This window comes from Cavia porcellus, unplaced genomic scaffold, assembly GCF_034190915.1.
Source record: "Cavia porcellus strain 051 isolate PalLab524CR breed Dunkin Hartley unplaced genomic scaffold, mCavPor4.1 scaffold_1, whole genome shotgun sequence".
NCBI lineage: Eukaryota > Metazoa > Chordata > Mammalia > Rodentia > Caviidae > Cavia > Cavia porcellus.
In genome coordinates this window covers 230,569,737-230,595,814 of record NW_026947484.1, presented here as the reverse complement: position 1 = coordinate 230,595,814, position 26,078 = coordinate 230,569,737, and the positions used below count along the sequence as shown (strand labels likewise).

At 43.4% G+C, this 26,078-nt stretch overlaps 1 protein-coding gene across 12 annotated transcripts in view; it reads right to left on the bottom strand.

Moving 5' to 3' along the window:
• Capn13 (calpain 13) overlaps window positions 1–25,443 on the bottom strand; it is an 80,986-nt gene extending 55,543 nt beyond the window's left edge. For 10 of the 12 annotated variants that reach the window (XR_010040907.1, XR_010040908.1, XR_010040910.1 and 7 more), the window contains exons 1-2: window positions 25,268–25,443; window positions 8,400–8,630 (exon numbers count right to left, since the gene is read on the bottom strand). Coding sequence is in view for 7 of the 12 variants with exons in the window: in XM_063230299.1 (XP_063086369.1) it covers window positions 8,400–8,597 (198 nt within the window). In the remaining 5 variants the exon portion in view is untranslated. Of the gene's footprint in view, window positions 1–8,399; window positions 8,631–11,599; window positions 11,684–24,887; window positions 24,981–25,267 lie in introns of those variants that run through there. The other 2 variants (XM_063230285.1, XM_063230293.1) reach the window with 2 other exon arrangements.
• Between the last annotated feature and the right edge of the window lie 635 nt (window positions 25,444–26,078).

Below are 26,078 nucleotides of genomic sequence, written 5' to 3'. Positions count from 1 at the left end.
TAATGGTTTGTGAACCTAACTGGCTCAGGGAGTTACCTGTTAAATATTATTTTTGGGTGTGGCTGTGAGAGTGTTTGGAGATGTGATTAGCATTTGGATTGGTGGACTTAGTAAAGCAGATGCCTTTCTCTGTGCAGGCAGGTATCATCCAATCCTCCTAGGGCTTGGAGGTGGAGGAAGAGACAATTCTCCCCTTCTCTGCTGAGTCTCCAGTTGCAGGCTGTATACAGGGACTCAGCCTCCACAGCTATGTGAGCTGACCCTCATAATAAGTTATCAATACAATATTTACACACGTTACTCAAACACAATATATACTTACACAACATATAAAACCTACTTGTAAAATAGGGATACCTCATACTTGTATAATAGACAGTAAGTCCCCCATTTAGGGACATTCAAGTTTCAAACTTTGAGGGTTATGGATGGATCTCACTTTAGGAATGTTGACAGATACCAACAAATTGAGGAAGTAGCTCATGTCTGCCAGACACTGTCACAGTTGCATTGTACAGTGCAATAATGTATGGTCTTTTTGTTTGTGTATGTTTCTTTTTTTTAATACTTTACATTGTATATTTGTGCCAAAGGTGTGTAAGACTCACTTTGTTGGATTTATGGATGAATCCGTCTTACAAACATTCACCCAGAATGGAACTAGTTCATAAGTGGGGAATTCCTGTGCATAAAATCAGCATGTCAATATAAAGATATATAATTGAGGGGCTAGATATGGTAGAATATATGCATTAAGACAAAGTATCAATATACATGCTGATAAATTACTGATAACAAATGTGTACATTTATATGACATGATATATATTATTGGTTTTGTGTCTCTGGAAAAAGGTGAATATTACAGAAGCCAGCAGCATTAGTCAACTAAGTAAACTTAGTAACTAAGTTCTGGATTGTAGGGCCCTTTCTTCAGGCAAAGTTTGGGGTGATCTCTGTTCTATTAGCTCTGTCAGGAGCTCATTGAATGCAAGAATCTCTGGGATCTTAGCAAATCGTGTCTCTGAAGTGGTACCACACAGCCATAGTGTCCAGTGGTCTCTGCAGGTGTTTTTTCTGTTGTGACAGCATTTGCTGTCTGAAGACTGCTCGTGATTGTTCCACACTGTCCTGGCTTTGGATGAGGGAAATACCATGGCTAATTAGAATTCCGCCATTAAGCCCTTTTTGACAGTGGTCAAAGTCCAGGCTGGGACAGGTGGCACTGTCACTCACACCTCTATTTTTCCTAAAGAGCTTTGGTACATTGGCATCACTGCTCTTTGGCTCAGTGGCAATTGGCTACAAACATAGTCACTTCTGCTACCTTCTGTTATCTATTACCTGATGGGACAGCTTCCCAATCGGCCCTACACTCAGCTCTCTACTTTCTCATATTTGTCTTTTCTAAGAACCCATTTTGGTGCAAGGCAAATCATTTCTAGTGATTGATCCCATCAGAAGTTACCCTTGTTACATGGATAATAAGTATTGTGAGTGCTGGAGAGTCAGTGTTTCTCTCTGGGAGGCCACAGGGTGGACCCCTAATGGGGCTGAATGTGGAGTTCCGAGGACCCACCAGATGATATGGAGATCAACCACCTCCTACAATTCTGTGTTGTCCAATTTGGCGGCCTCAAGCCAATTGGTGGCTGTTTAAATTAAATAAAAGTAAAATCTCAGTCCTTTGGCTACAATGGCACATCTCAAGGGCTTAATAGCTCCATGTGACTAGTGGCTGTGATACGGAGTAGTGAAGGTGAATATCTCCATCATCACAGATTTATTATGAGGGATTAGCTCCCGCAATTATATAGGCTGATAAGTCCCACAGCACACTGTGTACAATATGGAGACCCAGGAAAGTCAGTGATGTAAGAGGCCAGAGAACCATGGGAGCCAGTGGCAAAGATCCCAATTTGAAAGCAAAAACTATTTCTGTTTCCACTTGGTTATTCAGGTAGAGAAGGGGAAGAGTGTATCCTTCACCTTTTGTGCTTATCTATTCAGTGAGGACAATATCATGGAACTGAGGGTAATTACATGAAAACTAGAACATAATACATTTAGCATATACCTAATGCATCTACACACTTGACAAATGGGAGTTGTTATTCACAAAATAAAAATTCTCCTAAAAGGGGTCACTCTAAGTGCCAGATTTAGGTCAGGGAAATATTACACATACAGCTCTTGTATAAGTGTAATCCTTAGCACTATCCCTGGCTGAGACCAGGGGTCACAGGAACCCCTGAGAGACTGATGAGTCCTTGAGGTTCTTGCTACAAGGCCATTGAAGGGCTTGACCATGGGGGTTCTAGGGAGAGATTAAACCAAGGGGCCCAGGGAAAAGAAGGATGTCAACTAGCTTCTGTTTCAAAGGTGGATTAGGTTAATTGTCAGAGGAAAAAGAAGACCAGAACAATGGAAAGATAAGTAAAGGAAGAGAAAGAGGAAAAGAGAAGGAGGATAGAGAGATGGAGAGAGTGAAAGCAGGAGGGGGAGAAAAAATAGAGGACAAGAGAGAGGGCTGGGGAGAGGGAAATACAAAATAATGTTTCTGCACCAGGCAGAGAAAGATGTTTCTCATGGCTCTAATTCTTTGGTACCCGTATCTCAATCTGCCAAACTGAGATGACGACTCAGTGTATACTGTCTATGTTCATTTAATTTATGTTCAGTTTCCTGGAGGATGCATTTTCCCCACTGTCCAGAGGTTAGAATGTGGAGGTGGCCTAAGAAGGCCTGGTGCCTCCTCTGCCATTCTACAGTTGAAGTTCAAGGTGCACCAACCAGACATCTGCACAGTTGTGGAGTTACAACCTTATAAAAGTAGCAACAGGACTCAGAACATGAGAAGAAAGGCCTTTTGCACAGTTCCTGCCAACACTTTGGATATATTCATTCATTCATCCAAATTCTAGAAAATTCTCTATTAGGCTGTCTAGGAAGTCTGGGAAAACCATGGCATGCAGTGCCTGGAGTCTTGTTCCCTTAGTGGCTACCTCTGACCCATATGTCCCCGTGGAAGCATTTGCTAAAATTGGCTGAGGGCTGAAACTGAGCTGTCTGGATGAAGAAGGCTACAAAATGCCAGGGACTGAGGCTTGTGCTCTAAAACAACCTCTGTAGTTAATCACAAGAACCAATACCCACTCTTTAGTAAGCACCTGCAAGGTGCTAGATACTGTTCTAAGTATCGTACTGTTGTACTCCTTAAAATAATTGTATGAGGCACAGGTGCTATTTTTATTTCTATTATTTTTACCAAAAAATGTAAAGAAGGGCAGAATATAAGTGAAGAGATCTGCTTTTGAGAGAGATTGATTTCAAGTTGAAGTTCAAAGTACAACAACTAGACTTCTGGACAGACACCGAGAAGGCTGTAGTGAGCTGCAACCTTCTACAAGTGGCAATAGGACTCAGCATATGTGAGGTGGGTGATTCTGTTCATGCACAAAATATTGTTGCCAGTAAGCAAAGCCCAGAATGCAATGTACACTTCTGATGGAGCCTTACAGGAGATGGCAAGTGGGACCTCGATTCCCGAGCTTACTTCTTTGCACAGTTCTCGTCACAAACTGAATGAGATGAGAACTGAATCAAATTCAGTGGTTAGGTTCAATGTTGACTTTATGGGGAAACTTGATTTGGTTCTCATCCATTCAATGTCCAACCAGAATTGTGGGAAGAATTAAGTTCATGAACCAAGATCCAATGTAGAGTGGTGGCAGGAATTTAGGTCTTAGAGACAGACTCCAACATTCCAATGTCAGCTCTACTCTGTTTAGCTGGTTGACTCTGGGAGCTCATTCTACTCTGTGTGTCTGCTTCTCGTCTCAAAGTGGAACTGCTATTAGGACCTCATCACAGAGATACCGTGAGGATTCAGTGAATCAAAGAACCTTCATCCAGGCCTGCCTTGTGGTCAGTACTGTGTGTGTTGGCTGCTGCTTCTGGGACTGGACCAAGCTGCCTGAATCTCTTTTTTGAAGGTCCTTGGCAGTCACAGCTTAAGCTTTGAATTCAAGGATACCACAGTATTGAAGAGATGAGTAACTGGCTTTTTCCTCTGCCATGCAACATGGAAAACAGACCAACTCAAGATTTCTCTATTGTACAAAAAGCTAGAGACCTGTGCCAGGCAATTGGAGATAGTTCATTCACTCACTAATTCATTCATTCATCCATTTATTCTTTCATTCACCTATTCATTTAAATCCTAACGAATTTCCTCTTAGACTGTCAAGTCCATGCAAGGCAAAATGCTCTACTCGAGGTCTGGAGTCTTAGTTTACATCTGGGGTCCTTCCTTCCCTAACCATGTCCCCTTGGGCAAATCATACGGCCTGTCTGAACCTCATTTTTTCTCCATAAAACTAGAAAACAAAGAACAAAAAAATAAGAGAAGACATACAGTAAGCTCTGGAAAGTACCTACAAATTTAAGTACTGATATACAGCAAGCTTTGGAAAGTACCTACAAATGTAAGTACTGATAACTGTGTAAAGCAGTAAATAGAAACACAATGTTTTAAAGGAAGTGCTAGAATAAAAAACAACATGGGAATTTTAGTTAAGTTTTTGGATGAGGAGAGCAATGGGAAAAGCCCCCAAGGCCACTAGCTGCCTCTGCTTTTGGTTCCTAGTGTGACTGCGCATGAGTCACTTCACTTCTGTTTGCCTCAGTTTCTCCTTACTCCCACAAGATATCACAAGTTGAATCTACCAAACGGGGATGACTACAATTAGATAATAAGAAACTCTCACCCTTTCTAAATAGAAATGTTATAAATTCCTCGAGACTATAAATATGGTCTCGCATCTATTCCTCAGCACCTTGTGAAAAGAAGAAGAAAATAACTCCACCACTTTCCAAAAGAATCTCAGCTTTTGAAAATAACAAAGAGAAAAAATGGATTTTTAAATAGACTTCTCTGTCTCCTCAACACTTCTTAGGAGATAAAAGCCAAAAGAAGCATTTGTTATTGGTAACTTACTACTGATGGCTGATGAAGCGGTCAAAGGAGGAGGAAATGCTCATGTTTTCTGTAAGCAGCATGTCAGACTCTACCTGATCTTGACTAACCCTTTCCTTCCCCAAAATATAAATCTGACTCAACCAAGGAAAGTGGTGCCACCTCCAGAGCTTGATGTCATGATTCTTCCTTCCCAAGGGCAGAGGATATTCATTATCCATGAACCAGACAGATCCTGTTGGGATATCACAGCCTCTTACTTGTCATTATCAGAAAATACCTTTGCTAAGTATCTTGACCTGGTCTTAATGAAAAAGTGCTCAGTAGGAAGCTGGGCATTTTATTAGTCTCAGTAACTGTGCTGATAAAACTGTCATTTGCTTGCCAAATTTGGTACTGTTTTCTCTTGTTTTATGTTCTAGCAGGTTTTGGAGACATGAATAAGAGGTTTTGGACCTGAATCCTCAATGTGGTCCTTATCTGGTTCCTTTGAATCAGCAGCAATCTTGATGAGCTTATGAGAATTTTGAAGTTGCTGAAAAATTTCCCATGGAGTTTCATGCTGTAAAATTGGCATAGTTCTAGAAAAACCAGCAAGGCTCCTGGTTTTGGCACATACCTAGATGTGTCCCCAAAGCTTCATGTACTTATAGAGAGGGCTTTTCAGAGCTTGCTGGATCTGGAGTCAGTGGTACTGGAATTAAGGGAGCACAGAACTAAATTTGCGCACTGATTAGAATTTGCATAGTTCTGGGTATGGCTGACTAGAAGACAGAAGCTGCACTCTGGGTGAAGGTGGCACCACCTAAGAGGCATCTATCCCAGATGGGACAAAGGGAAAGGCAGGCTTACTGCTTGCTGCCCCTTGCCTGCCACACCATGAACAGTTTCTCCTCTGGGAATCTCCTCTGCCATGCCACCCTGCTTAGAGTGAGGCAGCTATAGACTGAAGCCTCTACAAACTGTAAGCTTTCCTCCTTTAAGTTATAGGTGTCTGGTATTTCCATCAGGCAATAAGAAAAGTAAGTAATGAGAAAATTAAGTGAGGTAATTGCTGTGATACTTCCTAGCTATGTGGTTCACAAGCCTTTGTAACTGGCTTGTGGGAAGAATTTGAAAAGGTTGAGAATTGGGAAGAAGCAGTTCTGGAGTGTTGTAAATCAAACTTGTTGGGGGATTCTGTTCAGTGCTTAGAAGACCAGAATGCTGATAGAAATGCTACCAGGAAAGACCAGGTTTGGGAGTTTTCAGTTAGGAACAAGGACTTCATTGGCTGTTAGATTCCAGGCCATGTATGTTATACTTTGGCAGAAAAATTTGTTTGCATTTTGCTCATGTCCAAAGACTTTGTCTGAGACTGAGATGAAGTATGGTGAACTAATTAATGTGGCCAAGGAAGTTTTAAGACAGTCTGAGGCAGTTTGAGGCAGTGGAAATGGTTACTGCTGGGAGCTTTTTAGCCAAATTTATGTTGAGAATCAAGAGAAAAAAGCCCGGAAGAATGATTTAAAATATTTTGAGTTTGGCCAGAAAGGAAACTCTGATAAAGTTTTGGGCTACAAAGTTGGAGTGGGGGATAATTTTGTTGCTGAAAAGGAACAAGATAATAGAAAATATGGCTTGAGGACATCATAAGAACCACCAGGACTCTATTATTTGCAGCCTCAACATTGCAAAGGTGAAATACTTTGTTTTGAGAAGACAGCCCCAGAGCACTGTTTCAGAATGGTGGCAGCCCAGGAAACTTGTTCCCAATTGGGTTCATAGTATTCAATAATTCAGGTACTCAACCCCTAAAAACAAAAGAGAAGGAAAATCTTAGCATTGTCCATACAGTGTTATTTTAACTGCTTTCATAGTGCAAGAGTTGTGGGGTCAGGAATGCTTCCCTCATATTTCAGAAGAAGGTCTGGGAGGCCAGGCAGTGTGTCCTTGAGATGGTTGTGTGTGATTCTGTGAGAGTGAAGCCAAAAGTCCATTTAATCCTCGAAGGTTGGAAAAACCAGGAATGTGACTTGTCTGAGGAAAGCTGCAAGGAATGAGCAAAGCCAGCCCAAGAGATAAACCATGAGAGCTGCAACCACCAGTGGTGTTATAGGGCTGGGACCACCCATGTCTTTTGAAGTGCACAACTTGTCACAGATTTCCCTGGGTAAAACTGCAGACTTAATGTTTACCATATTAGATTTTGGACTTGCTTTGGTCCCACTGGCTTCTATTTTCCTATTTGTACCTTTTGGACTGAAAATGTTTATCTTGTGCTATTGTTTGTTGGAAGTGTTTAACTTTCTTTCATTGGTGCAGGGGCTCAAAGTGAAGCATTGGTCTTAGATCTCAGAGAAGACTTTGGACTTACACTTTTCAGCAATGCTGAAACTGCTGGATTTTAGCAACTCTTACAGGTAGATTAAATGACTTTTACATAAAGAGATATGTTTGAGTCTCTTTGGGGTCAGGAGAAGAATGTTATACCTTAAATCCAATGTCTGTCCAAATTCTCATGTACTCATAGGTAGGGCTTTTCAGAGCTTGCTGGATCTGGAGTTTGTGATACTGGAATTAAGGGTGTGTGATACTAAATACACTGATTGGAATTAGTATAGTTCTAGGTGTGGTTGAATGGATTTACTGAAAACAGAAGCCCACTCTGGGTGTAAGTGGCACCATCCAAAAGGCTTCCAGCCTGCATGGAACAAAAGACAGCCAGGTTTGCTGCTTGTTACCTGCTTCTTCCTGTCTGCCATGCCATGGATATTGAAAGACACTTCTTTTGCTACAAGGTGCGGTTAGCAGCTGTTCATAGATGCAGGGGAGTCAGTGCTCTGAATACAGCCTTGCAATATCTTCCTAATTTTACAGTCTAAAATTCTTTTATGGGTGATCAAGCCTTTACAAGATGGAGAGTGTGAATATAAAAGAGAAAGATGAGGCAATTATTTAAATTCATCCTATAGTATAAATGACTGACATGATATATTTCCTTTGAGTAAATTCTAATAGGAAAGGAGAATATAAAGACACAGACACCTGGAGAGAATAAATGTCGACATGCTGATAGATGGGCTCAATTATGGAGGGGGAGAGACCCTAAAGATCAGCTATTACGATCCTCACATCTTTGGCTTCCCATTTTTTCTATGAGAGAACAGAAGCAGTTTAATCTAGTGGCAAGCTCAGTGTGAGGACTGGGTTGGAGCCCAAGGATCCAGATCCTTCTTCTGGCACAAGGCTTCGCATCCCACTGAGAAGATACAATATTATAGCAAATGGACTGGATTGATTTCATTCTTCCTCTAGTTTGGTCTGGACCATCTCTGAAAACTGTCTCAGATCTATCTTCCTTTCACTTGCAGGTGTCATGGTGTCATGGCGGGCTGTTCCATGGGCCCCATAGCTGACTGTGCTCCAGGGAGCTCACTCACCTGTGGCCGCATCCATTTCAGGTTGGAAAGATTTTTTCCTTGAAGTAGTTTCTGGCCTATGGAAGAAGCTTCAGCAGGGAATGTCTCATCCATAAACCACTTTCTCTTGCTTAGGCAATGGTTGCGCAAAGAGTTAAAGTCCTGATCCTTGAACTTGGTGATGGAGGTCTCTGGCAGAAGGTCTGGATTATGGGCCATCACTTCTTAGAAGACTTCTGAGGTCTTTTCCTTCTGGTGAGAAAAAGATGTACTTTTAGGGGCAAGTAGTCAAGCTCTGGCATCATCAGATGCAAGTCCCAAAAGTATATACTGTTGTTCCCAGATTTTATAAGTGGGGAAACAGAGACCCACACCCTTGCTGTGCCTGGTGACACAGCCAGTGGACGGATGATCCTGAAATAATCCCTACTTCAGATCAGTGTTCAACCTGCTGGCCTGAGCAGTTTCTTGGTGTGCTTTTATGTGTACCAAGAGCTGTGAGGGAATTTGTATATTTAGTGCACACTTAGTGAGCACTTAACTTGTGCCAGGCAGTCTTCTAAACACTGGCAATCCAAAGACAAATACAGAATGATCCTTATCCCTCAGGGGCTTGTTATCCATATAGTAAAGATGCGTTAGACATTTAAACCAGCAGATAATGTTCCACAGAAATTTTTCAATTAAAAATGTGTACAGAATCCTGTGGACATAATAAATAGGAGGACTTACATGCTGTATGAACAGTCTAGGACGACTCTTCCAGAGGTAGTGATATTGAATTGGGCCTGAAAATTTGCCAGGTGGAGAATGGGGTTGGCAAGGTCATGGGTGTGGAGAGAAAGGAGTGTGACCAGAGGGTTTGGTAGGATTTGCAAGTGTTGGAAGAGATGGCCAGAAAGGCAGATTAGACTTGTGTGAAATGTTTTATATCCTATAAGCACTGCAGGTTGATGGAAGAGTTAGAGCATCATCAGATCTATAAATAATAGTGCTCCAGAGAGCAAGATGGGGCTGCAGGATGGAGAGGAAGGGTGGAGAATAGAAACAGAGGGGAGCCTATGAGACTCCCGCATTTGCCCACAGGAAAGATAGGAATAGAGCAGAAAAAGTAACAATGGGGGAGGGGAGACAAATTTTATAGGTAGAACCAATAGGATGAATTAAATTTGGGAGGAAGGGGAAGAAGAGGCTAGGCAAGAAAAGGAGTATGGTAAACAGGCACATGAGTGTGCTTTTGTTTTTACCACTTACATACTGGTTCTGCAACAGTGAGCTAGCATCTAAGACCACGAACTCGTTTCTTTACCTGTATGGAATGATCATTCCAACCTCATAGGGTTCGTTGCAGTATAAAATAAGATTTAACCTAACAGATGAAGTAGAGTGGCTGGAATACAGTAGGCATTCAGTAAATTCATGTCTAATTATCTAAGCAGATGCTGGGTGAAGAAGCTTTTTCAAAAGTGCTATTTCTTCATCCAGCATCTGCTTAGGTGACACAAAAGACCTCGAGGTCTGCGTGTCCCACCCATTGCTGCACCACAGGGAACACAGCACAAGAGGAGGATATAGACCAAGGATTTGTAAGGGAAGAATGTGAGCTTACAATCAAGAGTTTGAATGCTGGAAAAAAATATGCAAACTTAAAATAACACAGCAATTATCTTGCAGTTACCTGATAATTCTATGTAGCAAATTATTTAGATAGCACAAATTCAAAGCCAGAATATCACCAATTAAGTGTCACTGCACACACTTACTTGGAGGGAATTGCACAAACAATTGCCTTCCAGACAAGATAGTAGTAATTTACATTTGAACTAATAAATTGAACCGCACAAAACTGGCATTTTTATGGTTTAACAATAGTTGGAGATAGTCAGATTTGTATGGTTTAACCTAAGGTAAAAAGTGGTTAAATATGGGCAGGTTTATGTGGTTTTAGCCTAATCTATGTATTTCTTCAATTTCATTCTTAGAAAATAACAGACCAAACTATTCAATATGCCTCACCACTCACAATAGGATTATACAGAAAACCACAACAAATTACATAAATAGTGGTAAAGCTACAATAACAGCAAGCCATCACTCAAGAGCAAGAATACAGTGATAGAAACGACTTGTCAATTCAAGGCGCAGGTAATGACATCTGGTAATGAAGAGTTGGGAAAACTGTGGGTTTATCAAGTGTGTGTGTGCTTGGGGACAGAGGCGCTAACACAGCATCCTCAACTTCCACCTCTCAAATATCGGAGTGTGTGATGTACTCCAGTAAATGAGCTACTTTTATGAAATTTTATTTTATGTGAACCAAAGTGTGATTATCTTTAGTCACACAATTACAGGATTGCTAGGAAGAAGCCATTTGCTGCACATAAAGATAAAATCCTAAAACGATTTTTGCTTCATTTTCCCATTAGAATTAAGTAAAATCCTGACATGTGGGAGTAAATTCCCAGCCCATCTGGAGGGTCCCCACTGCCCACCATTGGGTAGTAGCTTGGCCAGTTTTAGGAATCCCTTGTAAGGTTCACTCTCATCACTCCTGAAATGGAGATGAAGATAATATTACACACATAACAGGGCTGTCGTGAGACTCGAATGAAGTGGTGCTGGCAGAGTGCTTAGCACAGTGACTGGTAAATAGAAAGCAATCAATACATGATCATTATTAGTCAATTATCACCATCACTTTTTAGCATGAGAGGACATTCAAAGACAAGGACTTGCTTAAATCTAAGGACAGGCGGGGCTCAGGGGGACCTGCAGATTCGAAACACAAATACAGCGGGTGATGACACCTCTGTCCTCTGCTCATTGATTGCTCAGGCCCAGGAGGGAAGGGCAAGTTGCTAAGAATGTGTGGCAGGTAGGCACCTACGGCTGGAGGGGTGGCAGCTCTGGGCGGCAGGGAGAGTTTAAAGAGGAACAGAACAGGGAGGCAGGCAGGGAAGCTTTCTAGGCCTGTACTCTTTCTCTCTCTCCCTCCCTCCTAGAGCCTCCCCCTTTTTTGCTGGATTCTTCATTTATAGAACATGCCACTATTTCACTTTTCTAGACCCCAGAAAATATGCACAAATCTTCCTCTGTGTCACTGTGGAGAGGGCTTCTGGTTTCTATGTTCCCTTCTCTTCCTGCCTCACTGGGTAAGGCACACAAAGGCAAGATTCTGCTGCTTTGATCGAAGAAAGAGAATCAGAGAGATAAAGGCCTACCTGCTGTTCAAGTTAAAGTCTGTCTTGCTACACATTCTTTCTTCGGAGTGGCAAGAGAAGGGCACAGGAGGAGTTGACATGAAGCTCTACCTGTGAGTAATTATGTAAGCTAATGATTAAGCCTCACTAGCAGGAAGCAAGTGTACCTGGGCTATAAGACCTTTCCTGTTGCTCACACTGGTGTCTATGAGACAAGCTGAAAGCAGGCTACCTTGATTCCTCGCTGATTGGGGGTCTGTCTTAGTAAGCTCAGGCTGCGTAACAAAATATCACAGTCATGGCAAACCTGTGGAATGTGTGCCGCTGTAGGTACACAGAGCCCTCTCTGTTGGCATGCAAGCCAGGTTACCCTAGCAGCTGAGGATTGCATGACAGTTGTTTTTTCTAAACTAAAACCATAGTATTCAGGTTTAGTTGCAGTGTTGGCACTGTGTGATAAAGAACTAAGTTCGGGACTGCAGTTTTGGCACTTGATCTCTGAAGGTTCGCCATCACTGGACTAGGGCTCCAACAACTGAATTTACTTCTCACAGTTCTTTATGGAGACTAGAAGTCTGAAAACAGATTTCTAGCCTGATCAGCTTTTTGTGTCCACACAGGATGGGATGTATTAATCATTTTTCCCATTGCTAAGACATAATAGCCAACTCCTACAAGTTAATGTAGAGGTTTAAATTGGTTCATGGTTAAAGAGGATTTGGTTCATGGTTATCTGATTCCAAGGGAGAAATGTCATGGCAAAGGAGCATGGTAGAGCCAAACTGCTTAGTTCCTAGTGGCTGAGTAGCTGAGGCAGGAGAGGAATAGGTTCCAGAGAGGAATAGGTGAGGGACCAAATACAGCACCCAAGATCATGATGCCACGAGTCACCCAGACACACACCAAGGAGAGTTCTTTACTAATCTATTAGGCATTTCTAATCCAATGGAGTTGACATATCAGCCTTAACGGTCATGTAGAAGGAAGAGAGAAGAGAGAAAAAGAAAGATAAAAGAGAGAGAGAGAGACAGACAGACAGACAGACAGACAGACAGGGAGCAGACACAGAGAGACTGAGATTGTTTGCTCTTTGTCTTATCCATCAGGTCCTACTATTAGAGCATCTTTTAACTTTCCTTCCATCCTAAAGACTATGTCCACAGACCAGTACCTAACTGCTGAGTAAATAAATGTTATTTAAATTGATGGAAAGATAATGAGGGTTCCTGAACAGTAGAGCTATCTTTGACACTTGCTGATACTTGCCACAACATGGATAAAACTCAAAAATCATTATTCAGTGTGAAAGAAGCCAGTCAAAACAGAGTGCGTTGTATGATTTAATTTATATAAAATCCTAGAAATGCAATGTAACATTATAGAAAAAAGGTTAGTGATTGTTCAGAAATGGGTTGGAAGAAAGAATAGGTTTCAAAGGATTATGAGAGAATTTGGGGGCAATGAAAATACTTACTATTTTGAATGTGGTGATGATTTCACACACACACACACACACACACACACACACACACACACACACACACATATTTATGCAAACACTCACCAAAACCTATGCTTTAAATATGTACCATTTTGTGTGTTAACCACATCTAAATAAAACATTTAAAAAGTGTTATGCATAGCTTGTCTTCTGCAACTTGTCTTTTTTAGCCCTACAAAAGCAGTTGAATTCTGTTCACTTTCATTGTTGTATGACATGTTGGCCTTCTACCATTTATTCAGAGATCTTCTCTCAATGGATATTTGATGTTCTTTCCCTGTTTGTTTTCAAAAAAAAAAAAAGGATGTCATAAATGTTCCTGGGAGCGTCTCCTCATAAAGTGTGCGAGAACATCTCCAGCTTATATTTCTAGGAGTGGAATTTTGGGGGTAGAGAATACACAAACTCAAGTATGTCTGCTATAGCCTGTGTCTAGATGTCCATCCCCAGCTACCCAGAGCCTCATGAGGCCAGATGGGACTTTCTGAAGGGGGCTGGATGTAGGTGTATGATGCTGGGATTAAGGGTACCCCACGCTGGATCTGTGTTAGAAACAAGGCTGCTGCTGCTGCTGCTTTCCGACCTCACTCCCCTGCTGCCTTCTTCCTGCCATGAACTGTTTCTCCTCTGCTAAGTCACCCTGCCTTGGAGCCAGCCGACTATGAACTGAAACCTTTCTGAACTGTGAGCTGACATAAACCTTCTCTCCCTTAACTTCAGGACAGATATTTTATTTCAGGAACAAGAAAAGTAACTAAGAAACGCTCAATTATTTTCCAAGGTTGTTCCAATTGAGAATCTCACCAGCACTGCGAGAAAGTTCCTCTCGCTATATATCCTTGGTAACCATTGGTATTGGCAAGCTTCTTATTTGTATCTGTCTAGTGGAAGTAAACAGCTGGTCCTTGTAGTCTTAATTTGTTTCCCTGATTACTGATAAGATTGAGCATCTCTCCTTGTGTTTCTTCTCCATGTTTCGTCTCTTGGGAAATGAATATTCATATCTTATGCCCATTTGTCTATTGGGTTGTCTTTTTCTTATTGATTTGTTGGGATTCTTTACTTACTCCGGACATCCATCTTTTGCTGGTTGCATATGCTTCAAATATCCCCTCCCAATTTGTGGCTTATCTTAATGTTTTACAAAGGATTTTTGCAAAGCACAGGTATTCTTTACACAAAGAGAAACATGTTGCTAATATTTGCTTATAAATGTAATTTTTATAATTGAACCAACTGTTAATTATTATGGAAATCTAATACAACTTCGTGAAAGATTCTCTTTTTACAATAAAATGTTTTTATAATCAATGCTATTGCTTTTCAGAAGTACTGAGAGATTTTTATAGTTCCTCCTAAACAGATAAATGAATAAAGAAAATGTGGTATTTATATAGAAAGGAATGCTACTCTGCCATAAACAAGGATAAACTTCAGTAATTTATAGATAAGTGGATTCATCTGGAGATCATAATTTTAAAAGAAATTAATAAGATGCACATGTTTAAATATTACATTGTTTCTCTTGTGTGAGAAACCCTAAGGCTAAGCAAGGAACAAAAATGGAAGATAGGTATTGGAAAGTAGAAAAAACATGCTCTCATAGGAAAGGGAATAAGGGAAGAGTGAGGGGAAAGAGAGGGAGACAAAAGGGATTAACAAAACAAAGAATGGAAGGAAAAAATGGAAACAAAGCTTCTCTAAGTGGGGAGGGGAAGAAGGGCTGGAAGGAGAGAAACGGGAAAAAAATGAATAATTCAGATATATTATGTACAGGTACAAATTCCCTGTGATGAATGAATGTGAGCTCTATGTATGGCAAATATATACTAAGAAAATTTTTAATGAAATAAAAAGATTTTTATAGTTGTAAAATTTTAAGAAGTTTAAGATTCATAGTAAAATTATGAAATGGAGTTGCAAAGAAAAAATTCTGAATAATTAGTGAACAATACTGGAGGAATGCGTGTGTATATTTGATCAAATCTCCATTCCCTCTACTTCAGATGGTGAAATGAGAGTAGGCTGGGTAGGTCGTACGTGACGTTGTGTGGTTTACAGTGCAGTATGGTTTGTCACACACTAAGATAGAGTGTAGCATTGGGAATAGAATTCACAGTGTGACCCACGGATTATGCATAAATGATTGTGGGTTATTTTAGATTCATGCCACCCTGATAGTTACAGATCTCTGTTCCTGGTGCTGACCCCTCAACATTTTTATCTTAGTCTTTGAAATGAAAATGAAGATCTCTTTCATTTTCCTCTTTCATCATGTTTAGGGATAGAAATAAAGGGAGTACCATTAGCCAAGGGCAGAATCAAAACCCTATGTGACTTCAACACCAGGAAGATAAAAAAAGCCCGGTCACTGCAAAAGGGTCTTAGCCTTTGAAAGGGAACACCTGTGCAGGCCCACGGTGAGTAGGGTCTACCTTGGCTGAATTTCATTCAAAAATAGTTTACTCAAAAGACTAAGAATAGGAATTCTATTTGATGAAGCTACTCCTTTTCTAGGTATCTTCCAAAAAGAGTTAGGGTCATCAGATTACAGTGATATATGCAGCAAATTATAGCAGCAAAATGTTTATAGCAGCAAAATTCACAAGAGCTGAATTATGGAAATGGCCTAGATGCCCATCAACAGATGAATGGATAGTGAAAATGTGGTATATACAGTGGAGCACTACTTAATCATAAAGAAATAAATCTTTCTTTCTTACGTAATCATTCGTAAGAAAATGAATGAATCTAGAGACCATAGTGTTAAGTGAAATAAATCAGACACAAAAAGATAAAAATAACAGGATTGCTCCCTTCCTACCCCTGCCCCAGACCGTAGTCCAGTCTGGCCTCAAACTCATCCTGACCCTCCTGCCTCAGCCTCTCAAGTGCTGGGTTACAGGCGTGCGCCACCATAGCCAGTCTCATGATTTCTCTTATATGAGAAACCGTAACATACAAATATTTTAAGGAGAAAAATAAAAGAGGGTTGGTAGGAAACGGAGGTAGAATTTGTGATGTGAAGAAGATCTGGGGACAAGGAGAGAGGGTAGAGAGAGGAAAGGGGTAATTAAAATGATCAAGGTATAGTACCGGTACATACCAGTCCCCCACGATGAATGCAATAATTACGACTCACCAATGGATATCAACAATGAAACGCTGGCATGCCTTACTTTGTGTTTAAAATGAGACAAAACTGTGTAAGATTCGACAGATTCAGAGCAGCTTCCAGAGCCGTTTCCCACTCCTGCCTATCCCTCTGGTTCCCAATGCAGCATGGCTCCAGCTGGTGCCAGTTCCATGTTGAAAGCTGCTTTTGATCCACCCTGACATCTGTGCTCAGTTCTAGGGGCCACCAGCATTCTCAGTCCTATCCACAGATGAGAGTTAAATAGCATAGAGACAGCCAGGGCAGCCGGCACCATGCTGGCAGTCAAAGCTGGCCTGCAGATACCCAGAGCAGGCAGTGACTGCTCTGATCCCAAATAGACAAGGAGCCCCGAAAGCACTTCCTGGGAAGAAGAGCTGGAGATGTACAGAAAGTCTTGGGAGAAAAGCAGGTGGAAGAGCCCTCAGAATTCATCATTCTTCGCCCTTGAGCTCTGTTCTCCAGAATAATCCTGCTCTGAGACAGTAAAATATCTCTGGGCCAGAAATGAGGTTTCCCACCCTACATCTCTGGTTCCCAAGGTTAGGTTCCGGTTTGGAAAACTAGGCAGTGCCTTGTCCTTTAAGAAAAGAATGAAAAAAGAATAAAAGAGGCAGCGCTGGATGATGGTTACGAACAGGTCAAATTGGGTTTCAGTCCAGGTTACTTACTGATGGCAGCCTTTGAACGCTGATCTATCTTTGATCTATCTGAACCTCCTTTCCTGATATGTAAAATGGGCTGGAGATAGTAAAACCAGCTTCCTAGCACTAGTTAGCAGCAACTTGTCTGAGGACACAACCCAGATTCCTATAAAGGGCTTGGCGTGGCACACAGTAAATCTTGTGACCACCACCCCCAGAGGAACTGCTCAGGTGTCCCACCTGGCTCATTGCTTTGGCCATGAACTAGAGCCTAGTGACCAGGGTCCCCACTCTAGGTGGAGACACTGCAGACACCAGTTGGTCTCCTGGAATGATAGCATCAGGTCTCTCCTGGTCCCCAGAATCCTTTCTTCCCATGTCACAGACCCTCACATCCCTCTGCCTGGTGGAGACTCTGGGTGCTCACCCTCTGTGGGAAAGGATTTGAGTGGAAAAGAAGCACCCATAAGCTGGGTGTTCCTCAGCGGGGAACTAGACTCCAGATCTAGGAGTGGAGTGATGCGGAGGGGTAGTGATTCTGACTAGAGAGCTTTGCAGTAGAACTTTCTACAATGAGCAGAATGTTCTATACTCCTGCTGTCCTACAAGATGTGGCACCCGGCTGCATGTGGCTGTGGAGCGCTTGAAATTTGGCTACTGTGACTAAGAGACTGAATTTAAGTGGGTCTCACTTTATTTCATTTACATTTAAATATAAATATAAATATCTAGTGGCTGCCTTTTTGGACAGAGAGCTAAAAGAGAGCTGCTAATGACCTGTATGCCACAGAACAAGGAAGGACACAGGAGCCCTGCAGAGGAGCCAGTGTGGCAGAGAAGGAGGCCATAAAGGCACCGTGGGAAAGAATCCTAGCGCCCCGGACCCCTTTCACCTCTGGCCTGCTGGGCTCCCTCTACTCAGCTGCCTATTTCAGCATCTGAACCTCATGCCACCAAACCTCTCGGTCCCTTGTGTCACTGGCAGGACCCAGGCCCTCAGCTCCCCGTGTATCTCAGAAACCGGGTTGTCCCTGTGCCTTTGCCTGCAGGACAGACGTGCTTAGCATATCCCGGCCACAAAGGGTGACTTCGTTTTTGCATTTTGTTTTCAATCAGCTAAGAAACAGGCAGAAGCTTGCAGTTGCTGCCTGCCCAGGAGTGATGCGCTCAGCCCTCTCCTGGCTGGTGTTTTTCAGAACAATAGAAATAAATCTGATGTAATGTAGCAGAACACGACAGGGGACGGTTTTCCCCTTAACAAATACTCATTTGAAATGGTGCCCAAACCCCGCACGAGGAGCGATCTATTTCCCACAACAGTGTTCTAGCAAAACCCATTACTAATTCCACAACTCAAATTAAAACTAACAGAGCTTGAAGGCTGGGGCTGACACTCTCTCTGCTGACAAGGAACCAGGAGGGGTGGGGGAGGGGCCCCCTGCACTCTCGTGTGTATGTGTTTAATTACACTGTTTAACACATGGAGAATAATTTAGCCACCCGAGTGGAGAAAATAAGGCACTTAACTGCTCTCTGGCGGGGGAGAAGCGCTTTGAGGTCTCTGCCACCTAGGCACACCTTGGGGCTTTTGCGGGGCGTGGCGGGGAGAGGAGAGGGGAGATAGGACAGAGAGAGAGAGAAAGAGAGAGAGAGAGAGAGAGAGAGAGAGAGAGAGAGAGAGAGAGAGAGAGAAGGAGAGAGGAACACAGAGATAGGGAAGGAGGAGGAGGAGAGTCAGACAGCTAGGAGGGGATGGAAGGAGAGAGACAGACAGACAGAGAGACAGAGAGACAGAGACAGAAGAGGAGAGCAAGGAAGAGAGAGGGGACCAAGGAGAGAGAAAAGAGAAAGAGAAAAAAGGAAAAGGGAGAGAGAGCAAGAGAAAGAGAGGGGAGGAGAGGCAGCAAAAGCACGTAGAGAACCTGTGCCCCTTCCAAGGACGGCTGGTGGGCAAGGTCTTGGCAAGAAACCAACACCGATGTCAGATCTGGGGGCTGGAACTTGCGTCCCGGAGGAGGAGTGCCATCCCTAGGTCCCCACACCTCCGTCATCTCAGTGTTTCCACGCTGTGTGTCCTAAAAGAAATGGGTGGGGGTTGTGTCCCCAGAAAGGCAGCTTTCAGAGGAAGACCATGCAGGGCTCACTCTGCAGAATGAGAGATGGGAACTTCAGGTCAAACAGAAGTTTCATCAGCACTTTTAGAAGACCCCCACCCCACCCAAGCTTCCAGGCTCAGGAAGCCTGCACTGTGCATCCTGGCCCAGAAGGGGCTGGAGAAGCAAGCAGTTTTCAGTCTCTGAGATCATTTTTCTAATCTACCACAGGCCATGAATGTGGGAGACATGAAAAAAGCCTGCCTTGGGCCATCAGATTTAGAAAGCCGTCAAGCATCCCAAATCTGAAGCGGGTGCCAGAGAAGCCAGCGCTCGGAATAGAACTCCCCTCGCCTGCCAGTGACTGGGTCCAACCTCAGGACCAGCTGCCAAGCAGATCCACAGCTTGGCAGGATGAGGCAGCAGAACGCAGAGGCTGTCTGCTATGACAGACAGGAAAGGCACAGCCCCTCCTTTTACCCAAAGGACCCACGTAGCTTCATTAAAGTTGCTGAGCTTTGGTCACATCGCTCCCTTCTCTAGCCTCAGTTTCCCCATTTGGAACACTCAGAAGTCTGTGCTTACGCTCTAAGGGCCTTTTACCTGTAACAGTCTGTGTTTCTGGAACTGAGAATGTGGGTTCTTCTGCACCCTATATAATATTGTTAGTAATCAAATAGGAACCCAGCCAATATTTTATTTCTTTCCATCAAGTTTAAGTCCATCTCGTGCCAACACAGGAAAAGGAAACATGGCTTGCCAGAAAGAACCCTTCTCCCCCCTCTTGAGACCTTTGATGTATCATTCACTTTAAAGGAAATCTTAAAAGCTCTTGAATAACTCAACTCTGTTCTAGCGGCAAAGTGGAGTCCTCTTTGGGGTACTACGACTATATGCATCTCAGAAACAGTGCATAGGGTCAGGGATTTAGCTCAGCAGCACAGCTCCTGCCGGGCAGGTGCAAGGTCATAAGTTCAATTCCCAGTACCAAAAAGCAAAAAAGCAGTGCATGATATTTGATATTTTCCTAGATTTCTGGGTACAGGTGGTTTCTTCCCATGAAGAAGATAAGCATTTCCTATGTAACTAATTCAGATTTTCTCTTAAGCATATTAGAGCAACATAGAAGTAGGGACTACCAGGCACTAAGCTGGGTCTTAAGAGCTATTGCATCCAATCAGTGCACCTCGCACAGGACCCAGAACCCCACCTGCCCACTTTCCAAAGATGTGAATGGGAGAGGGCCACGTTCAGGGTCTGTCTTAGTTTCCTTCCATTTTTCCTTTTGAAGACATTTTTCAAATATTCCATTTATTCCTAAAGGACTGTTCTTTTGGCCTATTTTAGTTTCTCATTAAAGTGAGACAAAGAGAAACAAAAGGGATGAGGCAGTCAGTGGCAAAGGGACCACACAGAGAAAGAGGCTGGAGGACTCAGCAGAGTCCCGGGAGAGGAAGGAAGCTAGGTCTAGCCATTGAGAGGAGGGGACTGTGAAGACAAGGAGGTGGCATGGGAGACCACGGTGAAGGGAGGGTAAGAGCCATCAGGGAAGGCATTTGCATGCCATTCTGCCACCCTAGGGTGTCACTGTCACTTGCCTCTTTATCTCACAGATGTGAATACCTAAACCGCAGCAGGAAAACCCAACTGCTGTGCATCCCAGGTGGAACTCTTAAGTGATCCCTACCCCAGAGATGCTTAGGGTACCACACAGAGGAGAGGAAACCACTGTGGAGCCAGCAGTTGGTTCTCTGGCCCAGTCAACTGAGCATACAGCCTGTATGTGAGCATCCTGCCATCACAGAAGGTTAGGGGTAGGATTCAGGTTAGGGCTAGAGTTAGGGTTAGGTAAGGAAAAGGTGGCACTGGATCAGGATAGCCCCGAGTTGATGGCATGTGCCAAGCCACTAGGGTCCCTGGAACAGCTCATTCAGAAAGCCTCTGCTCTGGCTCCTCCTCTAAGTGGTGGCTCCTGAAGGTTTCTTAGCTTTGATGCCTGAAAAGAAGCTGGTGCTTTTTGAGAAGGGGCTAAATGATGTAGTTCAGCTGGTTTTCAGCTGCTACTGATGAATGTGTAGACTAGGGAGAAGACAGTGTTCCACTAAGGCACCCAGGGCGTGTGTCCCTGTGGCTTAGGACCTTATGGCTCTGCTTCCTCAAGCCCCGAGAGTCCACTGGATCCAGATGGAGCCTTCAGGACAGTGGCTCTAGCCCACCGGTATGATAGGGTGGCTGGTCCTCCCTGCATGGTGGGACACCCAGGTTGGGCCCCTTCTTCAGGGCTGGGAGGTGGGTGTGGTCAGAGGACAGAGTACTGCCAAAAGGAAAGAGGGAAAGCAAAGGCACCCTGGGGACTATACGGCAGAGTAAAGGTGTTAACCCCAAAGCACTACTGTCTCCCAGCAAAAAGGCTTAGAGGCAGCCCATCACCAGACCGCTACATCAGTCATAGCACCCCTCAGTATCCATGGGGTTCACAGGGCTCCAAGTTCTCTGTGAATACCCAGCTACAAGCATGTTTAGTCCCTCAGTATCCATGGGGTTCACAGGGCTCCAAGTTCTCTGTGAATACCCAGCTACAAGCATGTTTAGTCCCTCTTCAAAAGGTATGATTAAAGAAATGAGAATATGTAAAATTTAAATAATTTATTCCAGTAAAAAACATTGCCATTAATCGCTCCCTTTCTGCGAACACACTTACCTCCTTTTTCTTATCACTTTGCAAGGTAGTTCTAGAAGTCTTCTTCTATTGATTATCTTTAGTTGCATTGTCTTGGAGTTTTCTGAATCAGTGCAAAATATTTACCTTTTGTGGTCATTCTGTCTTCAAGGAAGAGTCAAAAGACATATGGTGGCAAATCCAGCAAATAAGGTGGATGGGGACACACTGTCATGTTTTTACCAGGTCCTTCTCTTGGGTGACACTAGACAGCAGCAGTCACCATATTGCAGACATAACTTGCAAAGATACTCGCGAAAGAGGACGTCCAGAAATGCTTCAGAAAGTGGCAAGGATGACAGGACAAGTGTGTTGGAAATGAGGGAGAGTATGTTGAGAGGGACCGATGGAAATACGTCTTTTATGTAATAAATTAAAAATTTAAACATTTGCCAGATATTTCAGTCCTATCTCATGTGATAATGTAGGTATGGTGGGACAAATGCATACGACAATACACAATGGCATAATCAATATGCATATCAATATATTTGTTACTAATTTATGTATATAATTATGTATATCCTCCTGTGTATTTTAAATCATTTCTAGATTACTTATAATGTCTAACGCAATGTGAATTCAGTACAAAAAATTGTTATACTATATTGTTTAGGGGATAATGACAAAAAATTTTGTTTGTGTTCAGTACAGAAACTGTTTTCCAATATTTTTGACCCATGATTGGTTGAATTTGCGAAAGCAGAATGCACAGATGTATATTGTAATGTCTAGTGGGGTATATGTAATCAATACACGTGTGTCAGTGGGATATGTGTTATGTCCTGTTCTGTTACCTACGCTATGCCCCTCTCATCTCACACACAGCTCCCCAGAGGAAGCAGCGATGGAGCAAACCTTTGGTCCATATCCCTCTATTATGTCTTTCCAAATCAGATGCAGCCATAAACAAATGACAGCAAAGAGACTGTCTCTGTGGCAATGCAGAGTCTTGAGAAAATGACCTTCAGCTCCCTTTCAACATGAGCATCAAAGAGTACAGGGTCCCCCTCAGGATCCCATGTCCAACTGTCTTGGTCACTAAGATCAGACAGTTGGCTGAGCTTTCCCGGATTTTCCCGGAGAATCAGCTTTGGCAATGGGTGAATTTTCCACTGAAAAACTGCTGAAAAATCTTCTCATTTATATTTTTATTCAAAAAATATTTATGCAAAGTGAAAAGGAAGTCCATAGTAGAGTCCCTGGGGTCTCAGGAATCATGAGCGGAAACCAGGTCTCCGTAGGACCAAGAGTGCTTCCTAGTGAGTCAGCGTGGGGGGCAGTAGATGCACTCAGCTAGACCAGTGCCACTGCTTTGGTTTTCTAAGAGCCTTTATATGCAAATCTGAGTCATCACAATCTGAGAAGGAGAGAGTCAGGAGGCCACAGTGATCCAAAGGTTCATCATAGAAGCCTTCCACCAAGGAGTCCTCAGCAGCAGCCCTCAGAACTCTTATTCTATGCATGGTTTTTGGGGAAACACTGTTTAAGAGGCAGAGTCCCAAGGGTTGTTGGGACCAGTATTTTCCCTGGATTCTGCACAGCCTTGGGCTTCTGTACTATCAGTGGCATGTGCCACTGCACAAAGCTTGAGAGCTTAGGGCAAGTTCAGGCTTCCAGAGCCCTGAGCAATGACAGGCTGGAACAGCCTACCTGAGGAAACTTCATGGTTTGCTCATGGAGGGGGAGAGGTGTCAACAGGAAACACGAGTGCCTTTTGCAGTGTCCAGAAAACACTAATAATGGTAACTCCAGCTTTACTGAACATAGCAACGGAACTGTCTTGGGTTCTTCCAGCCTCTTTTAGACACTTGGTCTTCTTTCTATCCTAGTTGCGAAAGTGGCTCTGCCCCTGGACTCAGAGAAGGTGCCCAGCCTCAAGGAACAGGGCCTGGGTTGCAGGTGCCAAGGGGACCAAAGGGCACAGGCGCACCAATGTGGGAATAAGGAGGGAGAAGAGGCAGGAGAAACCGACTTGTGCACTGTTTGTCCACTCTGTCTGATGGGCCACGCTAAGACACGGTGTTTCTGGAGAGCCAGAGACGTACTGCTTTGGTCAAGCGGCCACCTACGTCTCTGTGAAGGGAGGCCAGGGGGTGCCTGTGTCACTTCCCATCCTCCTCTGTTTATTTCCCACTCCCCTCCCTCTCTGTGCTCCGGGATTGTATCTCCCAACAGGTCTGTGCGGTAGCACTGCCACTTGGTCTCTGGCTGCCTTTTACGGTGAACTCAGTCCAAAGTAATAATAATAATAACTAAAATTTCAGCGTTTACCGAGTACTAGCCACTACTGCACACATAAACATCATTTAACTCATGCAATCTTAGGAGGCTGATTTTGGTGTACTGCATTTTGATGATAAAATAGGGACCCAGTGAGATAAAATACCATGCTCAAAGTCACACAGCTAATTTATACTGAGATCCAACAGAGCACACCCTCCATGTCACTATGTGTATCATTCATTTATATATTTCCCAATAATGCTTTTCCTTCTAAGGTGCTCTTCCAAGTGGGCCACTGAATATAACCAGTAACGGGGAGGGGAAAAAGCTACAGGAGAATTCCAGCTCAGTCACATACATAAATGGCATAAGCTTAACAGTAAGTCACTCTTCCCAGGTACAAATTAGGAGAGGTCATGCCACGTATCACCGCTAACCATTACACAATTGGTAGGTCATTATATTCTCATCAGTCGAGGTACTGATCAATGCACAGCCTCCCACCCTCACACGCTCTCCCTCCCTCCACAAGCAAGAATGTCAAGTTGAGTACGGGAGGGGCAGTTCCAGAGGGAATGCCAGTTAGTGTCTGCTGGGCAGAAGCAAAGTTCTGCTTGTGACTCAGGACAGTAACTCCACCATAACCACAAAGGGAAAACGCTTGCCCTTGTTTTAATCTAGTTAGCTTGGTTTCAAACTAAATGGTTAGAACTGCTTCCCAGAGAACATCACCGCATCTCAGAGATGATACAACTTAGCAGGTACAGAGCCATGTGCAGTGCAGTACAAGATAGCGGTACAGCTACGGAGGTGTGGGAACCACCTGCGTTTTGGAAGTGATGGTGATCTGGCTTTTGTGATCAGGCCAGATATTTCACCTTCACTCCTGTATGTAATTGGTATACTAGACTGTTAGAAAACAGAAGGCCTGGGTCCATTTCTTCCTTTTAGCAATATTTTAAAAATACTTACCATGCATCCAACCCTAGGCATCAGTGATCACAGAAGACACAACATCTGCTAGGAGGGGATGTCTCGTGGTCAATGGTGCTCTCAAGGTTGCAACTTTGAGCAGAAAGAAAAGGTGACTCAGGATTGAGAAACCCTTTCTTTGCATGAACTGTACAAAATTCTGATCAGCTTCTCTTAGAAAGTCAAAATTATCTTTTGCCCTTGTTCTTCCTAAAGCATCTTTTTGGAACACTTGAATCAGAAATATCCAGTTTACGGAGCTACACCAAATCATACCTGTGGGGGTGCATCTGAAGCAACTCCCTGGAAAATTCTGAAGGTCACTCATTTGGGAGACTGGCTCACTCCAGAGCCCAAAGAGACTTGCACTCACACCTTACCTGTGTCCTGCACAGGTACGTCTGATGGAGCGGTGCTCAGCAGTACTCATGCAGCAGGATGAGGGGGGCTGGACTGGTCCCACAGGTTCAGCAACAAGAGTCTGCGGGATACAAAGTGACAGAGGGGAGGGCAGAGGGCAGTACAGGCTCTTTGGAGCAACTGTGACACAAGCACAGTGCCAACAGCGGCTGACTGCCACCTCATGGGCTCTTTCTTATATGGGCACACCAGGTGCCCTGGCTCCACCTTAGCTAAACAGTGACTCGGGTGTTTAGCCCTGGCAGGAGAGAGAGAGGAGGAGAAAGAGGAAGGGAATATGAGAATATAAGAATATGAAAGGGTTCTGGATTTTAACAGTAAGATCCCCCAGCTTCTCCATCCCACACGACCCCTACCTGGCCCCAAGTCTCTCCTAAACAACCCTAGCTCCGGACAGCTAAGCTGTCTTGGTTGTGGTTTTGCTTGCTTCCAAATATGCCCGTGTCCTCATCTTTATTCTGCTTCAGGGGTTTTGTGTTTGTACAAAACCTTTCTAGAAACACAAAGGAAGTGCCGAGAGAATATTCAAGGAAGCAAGTTTTCTTCATGAGAAAAGCATATGTCTTCCCCATCCAGCATGGTCACTCAAGGAAAATCCTGTCCCACGCTTTCTCTACTTTAGAATTAAAGTCTTCTTTTTATAGATAAATCTCAGAATGGATTAACATCAGGCAGGGTGAGACCTGGAATGGTTTTGGCATCATTCCTGTTTAAGGGGTTGGGGTAAACAGCTAACACAGGCAAAGCTCATGATTCCTGAATCTCGAACCC